The sequence below is a fragment of the Carcharodon carcharias genome, chromosome 8 (genome assembly GCF_017639515.1).
Source record: "Carcharodon carcharias isolate sCarCar2 chromosome 8, sCarCar2.pri, whole genome shotgun sequence".
Lineage (NCBI taxonomy): Eukaryota > Metazoa > Chordata > Chondrichthyes > Lamniformes > Lamnidae > Carcharodon > Carcharodon carcharias.
The window spans coordinates 138,405,436-138,422,488 of NC_054474.1; the positions used below are offsets into that span (position 1 = coordinate 138,405,436).

The 17,053-nt window shown below is 38.4% G+C and overlaps 1 protein-coding gene across 4 annotated transcripts in view; it reads left to right on the forward strand.

Moving 5' to 3' along the window:
- Positions 1–17,053, forward strand: part of tnc (tenascin C) — a 108,793-nt gene that overhangs the window by 54,479 nt on the left and 37,261 nt on the right. For 2 of the 4 annotated variants that reach the window (XM_041194097.1, XM_041194098.1), the window contains one exon: positions 7,912–8,175. The exons of 1 other annotated variant lie outside the window; for it this stretch is intronic. In XM_041194097.1, coding sequence (XP_041050031.1) covers positions 7,912–8,175 — 264 coding nt within the window. Of the gene's footprint in view, positions 1–5,622; positions 5,932–7,911; positions 8,176–17,053 lie in introns of all 4 variants that reach the window. One more of the 4 variants, XM_041194096.1, reaches the window with a different exon arrangement.

Below are 17,053 nucleotides of genomic sequence, written 5' to 3' on the forward strand. Positions count from 1 at the left end.
TAAAGAGCAAATTTAATTTCCTCCCTTTCCATTCCACTGCTGTCCCTGCAGTACTCAAGAGACCTGATCAAGTAGAGGCTCTGATTCTCCTGCCACCGGCTCTCTATATCCAGCCCCTAGGATGAGTGTAAGAGTTCTCTGGTGTGGCTCATTGCAAATTCTCTTTCTGCTTGATGAAAAGGCTTTGCTTCTGATCATCTCCCAATAGTGAGATTAATAGTTGAATTCAAGGAATCACAGGTCAAATCTACACTTGTGTCACTCTCAACACAATCCATTCCAACTCCAGTGAGCTACTATGCAAATAAACGATCCTCTTCCCTTTATAATTCAAATCCCTTTCCAGAATGCTTCTGCGTAGTTGCTAGAGGCATGTCATTTACATTCTTTTTTTAACAGGACAGCATGATCTGGTCTAGATTATTTTACCATCATTGTCAGGATGTTAACAGTTACCATGAAAATGGTATTGCTTGATCTCTTTGCTATTATAAAAAGCATTTTGCATAATACACAAAATACATAGACATCTTACATCATAACAGTCCAAACTTGCATGTGTTATGACTTGTCAGGATCTGCAAAACAATTTTCAAATTGCTAGACTTCTACAGTCACAAAAGCCTATGGTCATCTTATTTCTGTTGTGGAGAGCCAGCATCAACCTTAGAATAACACCTTCATAAAACAATAATGAGAGTGAGTTAAATATATGTAAGAGCCCCCTCGTTAATCTACGATTAGGAAATCAGTAATACCAGAAATACTATTAATATTGTTGACCTATTTCAAAGTCCCAACAATGAAAAGGAATCAGAAGAAGGACTAAAGAGTTATTAGAATTTTTTCTTTCTTTCTGCCTTATTTTATTTGACCTTTTTGGTCAAGTGCATTAAATAACTTTTTTAAATTAATGATTTTTGATATCAATGTTTTTGTGCTGCTAAATCAAGTTTCAGTAGATCAGTGGCAAACTGGAAGGTCCAACCTTTTCTCTTCAGTGCTGTAGGGGTAGGTTGTGGTTATGAAAACACCAAATGCTGTTTATTCGATTTTATACTTTTACACTTGGCTTACTACTGCATTCGTTTGAGTACCAGCAATCCCAAATATGAAAAAAACATAGCTTTACAATGGTAAGAAAAGCAGTTTTTAATTAACAATTCAGAATCTGGCATTTATTAATAGCTGTGAATTTAGGGTGGCGGTGAATTTCAGGCAGCAGTCAATCCTAGGGTTCAGGTTATCAGTACCACTTTAAAATACATTACATTTGACAAAGTCCTGGGCAAAAGGTTATTAGCAAAAATGAAAGTGCACATAATTGGACGTAACCTTGTGAACTGGATGAGTAATTGGTTGGGAGGTAGGAGACCAAGAGTAGGGATAATTGGAAAGTTCTCTGATTGTGGGATGTGATAGCTGATGTTCCCCAGGGAGCCATAACGGAGTCTCAGCTTTTCATCATGCATTTTAATGACTTAGATGAAGGAATTGAGAGTTGTATATGCAAATTTGCAGATGACGCTATGTTAAGAGGCATAGTAAGTTGTGCAAATGGGAGAATATAATTAGAGAGAGTTGGACAGACAAAAGGAATGAGTACAACTTTGGCAGATGGATTTCAATGTGAGGAAGAGTGCAATCATGATATTCAGATTCAAGAAAGACAAGCCTGAATATTTTCTTTATGCTGAGAGTCCAGGGACTTGAAGAAGCAAATATGTCCATATATACAAATCACCAAAAGCTGGTCCACAAGTTTAAAAAAAGTAATTAAAAAGGCAAATAGAATGATGATCCTTACCTCTAGGGGAGTTGGTATATCAAAATGAAGAAGTTATGCTGCAATTATGCTACAGAGCCTTAGTTAGACCCCATCTTGAGTACTGCATTGTGTATTGCGCTTTTGGAGGGAGTGCTGTGTTGCTTCACCAGAATGAGGAAGGGTTATATTATGAGAAAGGGATGCATAAAGTTGGCTTATGTTCCTTTGAGCAAATAAAATTGAGGGATGATATTTTCAACTTGTCTTAAATGATACTTAATAGAGTTTCTAAAGAGAAATGAATTTGTTTAGTGGGGAATCCAGAAAACTGGACATAATGATAAAATTAGAGGTAGACCATTTGGAATTGAAATAAGCAGCATAGAAAAGGAAGATAAAGTCTGGAATTCTCTTAACAGTAAAAAAGCAATAACAGCTTACATTTATAAATAGCCTTTGATGTAGTAAGATGCCCCAAGGCGCTTTACTGGAGCATTAACAAAGAAACTTTGACACCTGGATGTATCCTACGGGTGACCACAAGTTTAATCAAACAGTTAGGTTTTAAGGAACATTTTGAAGGATGTAGGGAAGATGAGTGGTTTAGGGAGTGAATGTCAGAGCTTAAGGCCTGGACAACAAAGCGTGGCACTCTCCAAAAGGCTGTGGATGTTGGGTCAATTGAAATTTTCAAGAAAGAGATTGGTAGATTTTTGTTAGTTAATATTATCATGGGACATGGAGAAAAGGCATGTAAAAGGAATTGAGATACAGATCAGCCATGATCTGATGGAATGGCGGAATAGGCTCAAGGGATTGATTGGCTAACTCTTGTTTCAATTTAATCTATGCATATAACTCCATTGTAGATCAATTTGCTATTGACCAATAGTTATGACTCAAAGGTTATTGGCGACTCCACGATGGCCTGTTTAATACCAAAGCTTCCAGTCCAGAAAGGAATCTAGTTCAATCCCTAGGGTATTCAGTGAGCTGAATTCATTCTGGGCATGAGTCATGTGCCCTAATTGGCCTCAGTACTATTGGCCTCAGGGGAGGAAAACTCGGCCAGGCGTCCCACTTCTAATTGCTATCCTGTGAATTCAGCTGGGAAGCCTGTGTGGGTGAATGCCAGGTGATGGCAGGATCAACCATGATGCTGACACCTCCCCCGCAGCCAAATTGCCTGTCAACACACCGGCTGGAATTTTCTGTAGAGTGGGGAGAATTACTGGCTCTGCAAACCCGACTCATGAGAAACTGCCCCGGAGGTTCCGATTTGCATTCCGGTGGAGTTGGGCTGTAATGGGAGTCGGGCTTGCCGACTCCAGAAACAATTCGGAGGCAGCACAGGGGCTGCTGGGTGTTAAGGTGGGCTGGGCAAAAGGCCAGCCTCAGTTATCCAGCAAAAGAAACAATACAACAAAATCTAGGCCCTCGCTCCCCCCCTCCCCACAACCCTTCACCTCCACCCTCCTAACACACACTCATTTCCAATGCCACCTCATGGGCCCCCACCTACCCACCATGGCCCCTCATACCCTCCATGCCAATCTATGCCCCTCCTAAAAACTCCCAATGGCCCCACAAACCCTCTATGCTAATCTAAATCCTCACTTCAGACCACCCGTAGTCCATTATAGCCCCTATGCCAACTTAATGTCAATTTAGTGCCAACCCATGCCCACCAACTGCCCCCTTTGCACTTATACCCTCCATGCTGCTCACCCAGGATCCACCATGGACAAACCTTAGGACTCATGCTGAAAGGAAGTAAAATACAGTTCTAAGTGTCTATTGATGAATTCACTATTTTAAAAAAACACTCGTTGATAAAAAAACATTGACTACATTTAAATTCCTTCAACCACTTAGTCCATTATAACAGCAAGCATTTGTATTTATAGTCCCACCTCACAGACTTTATGGACTGGATTTTACCACGGGCGGAACTCCCGACGTCACCACGCCCCATTTAAATTTTCAGGAAGGCGGGGGCATAGCAGAATCAGCTGCGGGCCCGCCGACCTGTCAGTGGCCAATTGAGGCCATTGACAGAGCAATTAAAGTGATTAGTGGACCTGCCCGTCCAACCTTTAGGTTGGTGGGCAGGCCAGGACCCCAGCAGGAAGTAGAAAAAACATCAAACCTCATCCACAGGCTGGATGACGTTTCATGTAGGGTTTCAAAAATTTTAATGGAGTTTTTTTGGAAATTATGAACATGTCCCAACTCATGTAACATTGTCATATGAGGGGACATGTAAGGGACATTTTTTTTTTATGAATATTTTTGAAAGTAGAGGCGACCTCCCTGAGGCAGCACTTGGGGAGATGAATGCGCTCTTTCATGCGCATGTGCAAAAGAGGGCACCCTCGATTTTAGGCATCCCCCTACACTCCCCACCCTCCCCCCCCACCCCCCCCATAGCACTTCCATGCAGACATGACACTGGGCGGGCCTTAATTGGCCCGCCCATGTAAAATGGCGCCATGCGTCCGATCGGGGATGCCGATCAGAAGCGCACCTACCCATCAAGTCCTCCTCTCCCCCCCCAACGGTGGAGAAAATTTCAGCCCTATAAGCATTTGGAGCTGTCAATCAATCTGTGAAATGACAGGCATCCACTGCGACAATGATAGTTTGTGAAATCAGTTATGCAGCACTAATCCTATAATGATAGTCTCCAGGCTTATGTTATCAGACAGAATGAAATAGCAAGCACTTTTTTTAACACTGTAGAAAAATTTTTTCAATTTTTTAAAGGGCACGAGATTTAAATATCTTGACAGCTTGACTGCTCCCCTGACAATTCTCTTAACAGTTCCAATCAATTTGACAGTAGTTCAAATGAGTTTATCTACTTGTTATGCACATGCATGTCTAATTTTAATAACCCCAAAGGGCACCTCACCTCTCCCAAATGTGTCCCAGGACCTTCTCCAAAACGGTACCTACCTCTCCAAAGATCTCTGCTAACTTTAGACCTTCTCTTGATAGATCCAAAGTCCAAGTCGTGTTTTGGACATCCCACTAACATAAATTGGACCTGGCTGAAGGCAGCTGTACTTTAACATATGCAGTTGTCTCCGTGAATCACTGATGTGCAAAGTGCAACCTGCCCCATTCCGCCCCCCTGCGAAAATGCTGGGGACAGGTTTGGGGGCAGGACTTCCGGATTCAGGCATCCAGCACCATTTTGGATAAGCCAGGGACCTTCATTGTCTGTACGAAAATTCAGGCCACACTGTCTCAGCTCATAGCTGAAGGATGGCCATGCAGGCAAGATACTGAAGGGTTGCTGATGCTCATGAAGCTGCACCAAGGAAGTGTGAGATGAACAATGGCAGTGGGCAAATAACTGAACAAATCAAATATAAAATAAATCCTTCTGCCACAAAATGGAATCCCAAATGCAGGCAAACACAAACTTCTGTAAGTAGAAGTACCTCTACTATTGCCGAAACATGGATTAGATTAATACATTAAATGGTAAGTCTGACTCTTTACAAATGTCAAAGTTAAACTACTATGCAAGGAAAGAATCAATAGATGCTGTTGGCGTTGGGTGGGGGGTGCTGTTTAACCAAACCTTCTTTCCTAAGGCCTCAAAATATGAGATGACAAAGCACAGGTCTTTTTTTTTTATTTTTCAGAATTCAACAAGGGATTGCTCTATATAACTAAGCTTTTAGGGGGAGAATGTAACTTCTGATGTACGTTTTTCGTACTTACAGTAACCTCAGGTGGACAGAGTCGTTGAGAATGCAAGGCTTCTCCCACCTGACCAGTCTATGAAAAAAGCTATCCCATGGATCGTTTAGTTAATTCTAATCCAAAAACATCTGTTGCAGAATCCTTTGACCGTTCCGGTACACAATTTCAAAACTCAGAAGTCGCCATGCCAGAGAATCTTGTGGTAAAAAATGTAACTTCCACCAGCCTTGGACTATCCTGGACAGCACAAAAGGGAGTTTTTGATAGGTTTCTTTTATCAATAAAGGATCTTAATGGATTGAATGTCCCTTTGAAGATTTCCCTACCAGGTGATCAGCATACAACTGATGTAACAGGGTTGGTAGCTGGCACTGATTACGAGATTGATCTTTATGGAATAGTCCAAGGCCAGCTTTCACAACCAGTGAAAGGTGTTGCAAAAACAGGTATTCCTCAACATCAAACAGTGCTTCTCTCATCAACATACCGCCTTTCACTCCTTTCCATTATTCAGGAAAGGATCAGTCTTCTGTGCCAACCTTTTATTTGCATTCCAAGTGCATGTCATTCATTGGCAGTACTTTCTCTGTGTTGAGCTGCAACCTGTTCTGTTTAGGAAGCTAGAGTATTTGTTACCTTCTGCATGTGACAAACATACATTTCTAACTCTCTCATAGCTTCAGCCAGTAATCACTGTACGTTTTCTGTCCCATTTGTTCAAATGTTACAGCATGGCATTTTATTGAAGCTTTGTTTTGAACAGGGTCGCAATGAATCTTGATGTAGTTACTTGAGGCCATCCAATGGTATAACCACTGCACTAGACTTAGTACCACTGCATGGAATTTAGTTCCAAAATGGAGCACATTATTTTTAGTGCATATCCAGGGTCTGTTTTTGAATCGAAACTTAAAAGACAAATGTAAAGATTATCACGTACAGCAACTAGCTTTCTAAACTCAGAAGTACTTGTTCGAAGCACAGCCATGAATGCCTACAGGGTAAATTTGAAAAGCTCCATTCCAGGAATACAGGTTCATTAAATGGGAATCTACGTCAGTAGCAAGTCACAAATAAAGTTGATTTTGTGACCTTACTTCTATCTAATGAGGTTTTATGTCTCAAGACAAGAGCCTCACTATTTCAGACCCTTTCAGGTCTTAATATCAATCTCAAGTGCGGAAAATACTCAGGATGCTTTATGTATTACAGCTGAAAATGACACGTGAAGAAATATATTGCTTAAGCAATATCTATTTGTTGTCTTTTAAAATTTCCTCTCCAGTTTTTTCCTTCACTCCTGAAGGTGCTGACTCATACTGGGGTCTGGTTGTATGGACAGCAACGCCCTCCAGTGGCAATTCTTCATGTGTGATCCTGAGACAGTGAGGGCTTCGTTGGTTATTTGACAGAAGGGGATTATTGCAGTTAGGCCTGACTGTGCCTGCTCCTAAACCCAAGCAACTGCATTCCCAATTAGAGATAATTTGAAAGGATTTCAAAACAAGACCTCAGGCCAATTTCCCTCTTTCCTCAACCCAGGAGTGCTGAGGGCAATTATACTGATCAACCATCTCAGCCTGATAATACTCACATGCATAGACTACCAGAGGGGAAACTGAACAGCAATCTGGAGTGGAAATTCTAGCCAATCATTCCTCTCCCTAGTCCATTCATGTTAGGAGTGTTTTACTGTCAATCGGGTAGAGATCAATTAACATACATTCCTAGACTATATTGCTCAGTGCAGTGCTATTAGAAGCTGAGCCACCAGGATAACTTTTTTATCCCACTTATTTTGTAGATTAGAGCCACCGTGACTTATTCTTTGACTAAATTCATTTCAGTATTTCAAAAGGATTTCCAGGATATGATAAAAAATGATCCATATCATGTTTTAGAGTTTGCAGTATAGCACCACCATTTCTAATAAAGTCTCCCTGTGCAGAGCAATGAATGATGCAGATAGCAGTAAGCTCTCTATCACTTAGTGACAAACTAGCATCTCATCATTGCTTGTTTGGCTGTGACGTTTTTAAGTAATACTGGGTGGCTAATAAAAACAAATTTTTAATCTTCCAATATATTCTTTTACAGGTGACCATTTTTTTTTCTAATCACAGTGGTACTGAATGGAATTATGCTGCATTCTCACCATCACTCCATACCATACTAATGCTGCCTCATTATTTGGATCACTTTTGGATTCTCGCTTACAATTCATTGCATATATGTTCCATGTGCTTTATGTATATTTATGTCCAGTTTTATAAATTTTGTGATCTGCTTTAGACCCATTCTTGTCACCTTCAAATTCATCATTATATTCCAGACTGCACAATAGCATGTTAGTGATTGTAGAACTTTACCTTGTGTAGTTTTGCGGTTCATAATTTAATATTTTATAACATTTATTACCTCACCAGAATCTGAACTTGAAAATTTAATGGTCTCGGAAGTTACCTCCGGCAGCTTCAAACTCTCTTGGACAGCTGATGAGCCCTATGACAGCTTTGTTATAGATATTAAAGACTCTGATGGGTTGTATGACCAATTAACATACACAGTACCAGGTGATCAGTATTTCATAGACATCCCACATCTGCGTTCTGCTACTGCCTATGAGGTTTCTGTCTATGGTATAATTCACGGTCAGCAAACAAAGCCGCTGTACACTGAAGCTCAAACAGGTATTTTGATTTATTTATTTTCCGCCTTCTTATTCTTCACACAGAAAAGAACAGCCTGTCCATCAGTGGCACCATTTATATTTTAATTGCACAATGTACCTCCAGTTGTCACCTTTCTTCTATTACAGGTCCCACATTGAAAAGAAGAATGGCATTATCATCTCACTCAAATCATTCACTGATTCTTTCATTTGAATTTACAGGAAATGGTCTCACTGGCTGCAGCAATGTTGGAATGTTTCTAGACAGACCTAAAAATGCATGAATTTAAATGGCATTTTGCTTTTTTATTGCAACAATTAAACATCTCTCTGCACAACTGTTAAGGAAATGCATCAGATTCTGCATCAGCAGAGAGGTCTTTACTAATGAGATTGACCTTTTTTTCCTGAAGATTTGTTGCCTGAAGAGATAGTCTGTGTGAAAATGACAAACCACCTTTTTGCGTTGTTACAAATAGTTTGGCATTGCCCCTACCTTTCTTCCTGTGGACTCTGATAACCTATCTCACTTGTAGGGCTGCTACCTTTTGCTAAAGACAGGAAGGTGGGATTATGATTTGAGTTCAGATTCCTCTGTTGCATTGGAAAATTGTTGAAAATCTAAATGTTCATTGACTTAGCAAAATACAAAAGTGAGACATGAGATTTATTTTAAAATTTACAAATTTGACCTGGTTTTTCAGGTCAAAATTTCTAAAGAGGCCATTCAAAATCTGCTAGGTGGCACCCCTACTCATGAGGTCAAAATAACTATTTAACTATTAATGTTGTATTTATAATACTTAGAATTATTATAATACTTATCGGACCTACTATTCAAAGTACTAAGGTCATGACATGCAATGTCTCAAATATCTACTAACTATTTATTATTGAATGACAACTTTGACATTTTCATAAATCTAATCCTTCTTTCTAGCTTCCTTTAATCATGGAGTCAAATAGATATTAATGTCAAACCACTAAGTGGAACAGTTTGCAAGCCTGTTATTGCAAACTGTAGAAATGCATGGCTGCAGAAACATTGTTGTCACTGTGATATACGATTGTAATATCTGCTTGCAAATGTTTGTGTTATAAATTAACATAGAAAGTCCTCCTTTAAGCTAAATCCAAACTTACTTTTAATCCTTATTCATATACATCAATATACAACCAATAAGAGTTACCTTTGTTAAGAAATGTTAATAGCTCTATGGTTCAAAGATGGATCCAATATATAGAATACACTTAGAAATGATGCTTTAATAACATGGAGTTACATCACATTACTGTAAAAGCTGTTATTTTTGTAACCAGAGCCCCATAATTTGAATGAATAATGGTAGCAGTAATGATGTATATGTACAATGCTAAGCTTCACTCCTATTTGATTCCTCACATAAATCATGTTATTTTGCACTGAACCTTAGTGGAAATTAATTATTATTTTGTCTTTTTCCAGTCCTTTAACAAATATATCGGCAGCCAGCCATGTGCTGCAGATGACAACTACTGCTTTTTTCCTCCCTCCACACCATCTTCCTTAGCTAAAATATTGACCATCAATGGGACTTAATTCCATTTATTTCAGTCACCCTGTGGTGTCCAACCAAGTAGCAGGCTAAAATGGGCACAAAGCTATTTTACCATTAACACATTACAGTCAAGCAGATTCTAGCCTCCCCGGATGTCAACACAATTCCGGAGGAGTCATTGGATAGCAATCAAGAGCAGGAATGATGGGCCACCTTTCCTTTGAATCTCAGGGTGTCAGGGCCATTTGTAAAGTCTGTTACATGGCTCTCCGTGAGATCAGCTAACTCTTTACGCACTGATCAGTGTTGAACTGCAGGCTTTCTCTGGTGTGTTTAACTCAGCTGCTCAATACCTTAACCAACAGAGCCAGGGGAAAGCCCTTGTTTTAACTTGGTATTACCAACATATGAACAAGCCCAAACTGCTTTCCATGGAATATCTCTAAGTTGGAAGAAATGTAGCAATTAAAAGAATATAAAGAATAAAAATCTAGCCTATCTGTTTTAATTCATAGGTGAGAATCGACATGCATTATTTCAGGGATGCGTGAATATCTGGATTTTCCATTGCCTCACATGATTCTTGGCCAGCCTTATCAGTTAATGTAAAATTAGAAAAAAAAATGAATGCCTTCTTTATCGGCACAATCAAGGGGGGAGAAATTGAACTCTAGTCACAAATATGTCCCATGGTATTAAAATTGAAAACTGATTATTTAGATCTAGCCAGCAGATGTAGGGATAGAATTTGGATAAGCTTTCCTAATCATCCACTGTAACTTTAGATGATCTGTAGAAATCCTGGAATAATGGCATAGACTACTATTTCTCTAGGGTGTCTCTGTCTTATACTGAAATAATGGTGGGTGATGAGGAGCACCCTTGTGGAAATTAAACCCAATAACCTCCCTCCACCCCCCTCCCCCACCCCCGCCACACTGCAATAATCCACAAAATGTTAAATAATCACCAGAATCCACACACTTGAGCAACTTCGTGAGCTACCAACTCATGCCAAGTAATAAAATCTTAAACCAGCTCACAAACACAAAAAATATATTGCTTTGCTCTATATTCTACAGTACTAATTTTTGGAAAGACAGTATTTCACATTTGGTGACAGCATTTCACATCTGACGCTGACATCCAACCAACTCCCGCTCATTAGGGATGGCAGCCTAGATATTTCTGTTGGAGATATCAACAGATGAATCCTTAACATGTTCATATGATAAGCATTTGTCCATTGTTTTAACATAAGCCTTAACGAAGAGCTCTGCTAAAATAGTGAACAACAGAATCTCCTATGAATATACATTCCTGTCTATCCAGTGATTTCTCAGTTTATATCTGATCTTAACAGTAAAAATATTGAAACTTTTACTAGTATGAACTGGTATGTTTTTGTTAAATATTTACATTTAAAAGATATAAATAGTTTGTCCATATTGTCAAGGCTCTCAAATGCTAAAGTTTGAAATTATTATGTTGATTCTGATTACAGTATTAGCCTGTCTCAAAAAGCCATGATATTGACTTTAACACTGAGAAAATATATAAATCTGAATGAATTGATAGCAAATTGCTTCCTTTTTTAAAGCATTTTACACTTGTGTGCCATGATTTACTTTCACAAAATGAGAAAACAGGATTGTAATGTTAGTGTTTTTCTTGCCATTATTTATCTTCCATTGAACTTTAGCCCACCCAGGAATCATATCTATACTCTGGCACTATTCATTGGTCGCAATGTTACAGCTTTCAAAGAGCTCAAGTCTCTTCTGCTTGTCGTTAACAGTTAAGTTTTATTGAGTACAGAAACTTGTAATGTTTTAAGATTTTTTATTTTGAGCACAAGAGATTTGATCAGTAGCTCCAAATATTGGTGATTTAATATTGGGTGTGTTAAGCGATACAATCCAGTTAATTGCTGAAACTTGTAGGTTGCATGTTGGGAAGAGTTATTGATTTCTGGTGTACTGAATATTTTCTTTCATCTAATTATTTCCTTTCCTCAGTGACTGAACCCAAACTTAGCAACCTAATGATTTCCAATGTTACCTCAGATGGTTTCACTGTCTCTTGGACAGCAAATGGCACCTTTGAAAGCTTTGTAGTAGACGTTACAGATCCTAACAGGATCTTTGAAACTTCGGAGCACATTGTGTCAGGCAACCGTCGCTCTATTGGCATCTCAAAGCTCATAGCCAGCACTGATTATGTCATTTATCTCTCTGGCCTTTATCAAGGACAGCACGTGCAAACGCTTAGTGCAGTTGCTACAACAGGTATTTGTGTTGCAGCTGGAGTTTTCGAGCTGTCATTTGATTCTACGTTTTGTTTTACAATCAGTTTTTATAACACACCTGCTTATTGATCTGTAATGAAATGTAATACGTATTTTAATTGTAATCTGGATGTGCTCTTACTAATCTTAAATGATGGTTCAGAGTTACCAATTGCTCTTACTCGTGTTCCAAATATGATGGATGAGCAAACTACTCAATAATTTCAATAAATAACGTTTCATTTTGGGGAAAAAAAATGCCAATACAAAGACTTTATCATTCTGATTTAACACAGAGAGCAGTGTGCTATAATAACTTCTGCAAAAATCTATTCCATATACTAGTTATTATGTGAATGTATACCGTTTCTTTATTGTTTGCCAAAAATTAATGTGCATATTTTTTGCAAGATTATTATTTATAACTCTGAATGTCCTTTGTAATTAGAGAAAAAACATTATGCTTCTATAGCTCAAGCTTTCATTTAACAACCAATAAGTATATTGAAATATGTGTTTGTTGGCAATAAAATCATCAGTGCAACTATAAAGTCATATATTCCTTGTTAAGGAGAAGTCATAGGCAAAATGTTGTGCAGTTATTTAATTTTCAGAAATTAAACAAAATTCTAATTATCCAGCTGAGCAGTGCAAGCACATTGTGCATTTAGCACATTGTAATGTGTCTTCCAATTCTGTATGTCAAGTGAAACCAGGTATATCCTTGAAAGTTATCATTAAAACAACATATTAAAGATATTTTCTGAACCACAAAGTTAATCCCTAATGGTTTTGAACAATATGACAATAAGGTTATGTCAACAAGTTTGAGTAGAGGATGGAGATTTATCAAATTGCATAGTTACTTCTTAAATTGAAGTTTCATATCACAGCCTAAGTAACACTGCACCACCAGACAATAGCAGGACAGTGTAGCGACATCTGATTTTGTTAGTAGGAGTGTGACAAGCATCATCTGAGTTTTAGACTGTGTCACTTGATTCTGAGCTAATCTGTACTCTTTTGTTGTGTTGCTTTAAAAGTGCTGAAGTTTTATTTCCAAAACAATCCCTATAGAGGCAGAACCTGAAGTGGGCAACCTAGTGGTTTCAGACATTACCTCAAACAGTTTCAGCCTCTCTTGGACGGGAAAGGACGAGGCATTTGAAAGCTTTGTTATAGAACTTATAGATTCTGACAGGTTCACAGAGCCACAGGAGTACACGGCACCGGGCAACACGCAAACCACCCAACTCTCCAATCTCTTAGCTGGCACTAATTATGTGATTTATTTCTATGGTATTGTCAATGGCCGACGCACAAATCCTGCATCTACAGTTGTATTGACAGGTATTGGCATTTTATCATAAAACCCTTTTTGTCTGAATTTTTATACAACAACGTCACGCGAAAAATTGTCAGAATTTGGCACTTTTTGTCTCATTTTAATTACAGTATTTCTTTCAGACATGAGCCTGTCCACGCATAACACCTTTTCCAACTAAACAAAAGCTTGGGGGACAGTCATTCCTTGGTTCATTCCCCATGGCAATGCCTTGACCAGAGTCGACCGGCCTGGTTTGAATTTGAAACAAAAGCTTGGCAGTTAACAGTTAACTGTTCTCGGCTGCATTCTCCTTGGCAATGCCTCTACCAATCAGAGTCCACTTGCCAACCAGCCAGCACCCATCTCTTGCAGTATAAATTGTTGTTCCCCTTTCCTGTTGATTTATCTTGCATAGCTGTCCTGATGAGTGCAAGACAAAAAAGCTTCAATAGCGTGTCCCTCTTTTCGGCAATACTCTATTTCTTTCCAATTTACTAACAGGTTCTTTTTATGCTATTAGTGCAACAAGTAAGGAAAAAAAAACCTCTACTGTTGATCTAATACATAACAATGTTCTCACCATCATTTATAGTTTGCATCTTTGGATGTTTTTGATGATTTGTGGCTTGCTATAAAGGCTCAGAATTTGCTGGACTGGGGCTTCTCAAAGCCTACCCCATTAGTTTGGCTTTTTCCTTCCTGTTTCAGCTCAAATAAACTGTTGTGCCCCAAATTGCTGGTGGCGCGAGCTGGTAATGTTGCAACCATTGCAACCAAAAGTCTGTCCCCTGTATCAATGAGATTTAATGGATTGAGAAAGGAACAAGAAAGATAGAGAAGGAACTCTGGTGAATTGAAGTCAAATCAGGTACGGAAAGAGAAATAAAGAGAGGGGAATATAGATTAAACTAAGGGAAGACAGAAAGGAAAAGTTTTTTTAAAAAAATTATACTCCACATTTTCAATTATTCCCTTTCTGGGCCAGATAGTTTGAGGGTTATCACGGGAACATAAATTTTGTTGTTTAAAGTGGCCTTGCACGGTTGAGTACCAGCCCTGACTTTCTCTGCTGGATGTTATTTCATAAAGAGTACCAGCCCTGACTTTCTCTGCTGGATGTTATTTCATATTGCAGCACAAATGCTACAATTTCTCAAAACTCACAGGGAGATTAAGTACAAACTGCTGTTTTCACAAGGTTAACGGCAATGCAGCACAAGTCGTCCAGCAATTTATGGTGATTCGCAACTCTCAAGAGTATCACTTCCTCACCACAAATTGTTGGACAACTTTCACTTGAATAATGGCAGCCCATGGAACCCATTATTTTCCCAGCAAATTCGATCCCGTAATCTTCAGTTTTGCACAAAACATCCAAAATGCTTTTATGTTTAAGGGGTTTCTTGCACTAATGCCGCCATAGCATGTTCTGCATAACATGTACAATTTGCAGTGAGTCTGTAGTTTTGTGTGGGGCACATATCAATAATAGTGTGTCTGTATCATTGTTTCAAGGCCTGCTCAGTAATCAGGCATGCTTTGTCTAAATTAAAATATGGTAGAGCTTTCGTATAATATTAACTAAGGAATCACACAAAATACCGTTTCCAATGACTTTGCTGATAGAGCCTTTGTCTGCATTAGTGTCATCAGGGAAGGCCACTGCATTTGATATGAAAACCATTTCAGCTTCAATTTTTGCACTTGACCTTCAAAAGGCCTCTAATGTAAATGTAGGTTATCGGCTGAGTTTTTAAATCTTATGACTGAAGATCTGCTGAGCAAAGGATTTTTTTATTTATTGAATTTTTGCTTCCAGCTTGGAATAATAACTGTAAGCAGATGAAATGCTGGGGTTTTCCACATGTGAGGCTAACACTGCCCAGCTGTTTTGATAAGTGCCAAGATCATATCGGAACTCCAGTGTAAATCTCAGAGAATGATGGCTGAAGTTACCCAGGAAGTGTGAAAACAAATTACTGCAGACTAAAAGTAACAATGCTTGGTATTTAAAAAAAGATTTCATTCAAAATTGAAGTGCATCACCTGCATTTATTAAGAAATCCAATTTCAATTATTGTTACTTATTATTTTGTCTTTAGAAAGTGTTACAATTGAACCTTTTCCTTTTAAACACATTTCAGTAAAATCTGCAACAGTATTTGATGGAATTGACTGCTGAAATGGCACTAGCATTGTACAGTCAAAAAATCAGAACCCCAAATTTGTTCAATTGATGCACCCACTTGCTATCTAACTGGAAGAAGTGGTGGTCACAACTTTAAACAATAATGCAAGTTCAAAATGTAGCTCCATTTGAATTTTGTCTTCTTACAGTTATTTGCAGTGTAATGATCTTGTTTAATTGGCAGACCTTTATTGAGACTTGCTTGTACAAACTCAGCTTGATATTGCAATTATTGCATTTCAATTTCTAGTTACAGAAATGTATTTGTTTTATAGTGCTCATGGTAGTGTTATGTAGCATGGCTGATCTTTTTGTGTGGTGCATATTGCTGGAGGCAATAAAAGGTTATCAGCTTAACATGAATTACTGTCATGAGAAGTGATGAGGGAGCCGTATAATTTTTTATTAATGCCACACAAACAGAACACATTTTTTGAATTGAGTTTTACAACCCTTTCGCGGCGCAGCAAATTCAAATCTAATGGGCACATAACGGGGAAAAAATTGCAAATGCCAGAAATCAGAAAAACTGCACATCAGTGGGCCAGCATTTGAAAGAGAAAGATGGGGCTTAACATTTTGAATGTAGCTCTGCATCAGAATGTGTTGTTGCCTCTGAAATAAATGTCAAGCAGCATTTTAAAAGCAACTACACTTTGCTTGAAACAATATCTATAATTTGCTGCTCAGATTGCAATAAGGTCTAGTGAGCACATTTACACCACAGTAGCAAATAAAGCAAAGCATTCTCAGGCTGGACCTCAGTGAGGTCAGCATGGTGTCAAACCCAAGTCACAATAAGTAGCTCAATCTATGTTTTAAGATAATTATTCTCTAATGGTAAAGTTAATGCAGTGTTAAAGCTTTCTTTGAGGGTGTATTCAACCTCTTTGAATAGTGGGGAGCTTGTACTGTATTTTATGTTGAAGATAAAACATTTTTTAAATCTCCCCGGTAACATAGAAGAAGCTAAAACTCTGTTTTAAAAAAAATAAATGATTAAACACTTCAAAAAAAAATTCTCCTGAGATTTTGAACTCTGGTAACGAGGAATGTATTTGAGAGTCCTGGATTTCAGGCTAGATTTGGGAGGCCATGAAGAGGAGCAAAAGACTGGCAGCAACAGAGCACTTGGGATGAAGTTCTAGAGTCAAACTCTTGTTTCAGAATTTCCTGGCCTATTTTCGCTACTGAATAGTACTTCACTGTTGCTTAGCTACTAGTTGTGTATTATTTAGAAACACAGAGCAGATAAATTACGCTTCACTGAAAATAACAAGGCATCAGTTAAAAACAGATTCTTGAGCTTCTGTTAAGCAGCTAACTCAGTTTTATTGCCTTAGCAATCCAGACATCTTTTATATATTATGTGGCTCAGGCAGCTGGCAAACAAATGAACACCCCTCACCCAGTACATATTTGTATTTATAGTTTTCTTTTTAGTTTAACCATTTCCTTCTGTTTGTTGCAAAAGAGATTGAGATGTTTTGCCTTTTTGTCAGTCATTCTGTTTAGCATCTATTAAGATTAAAACTTTTCACCATTAATTGTTAACAA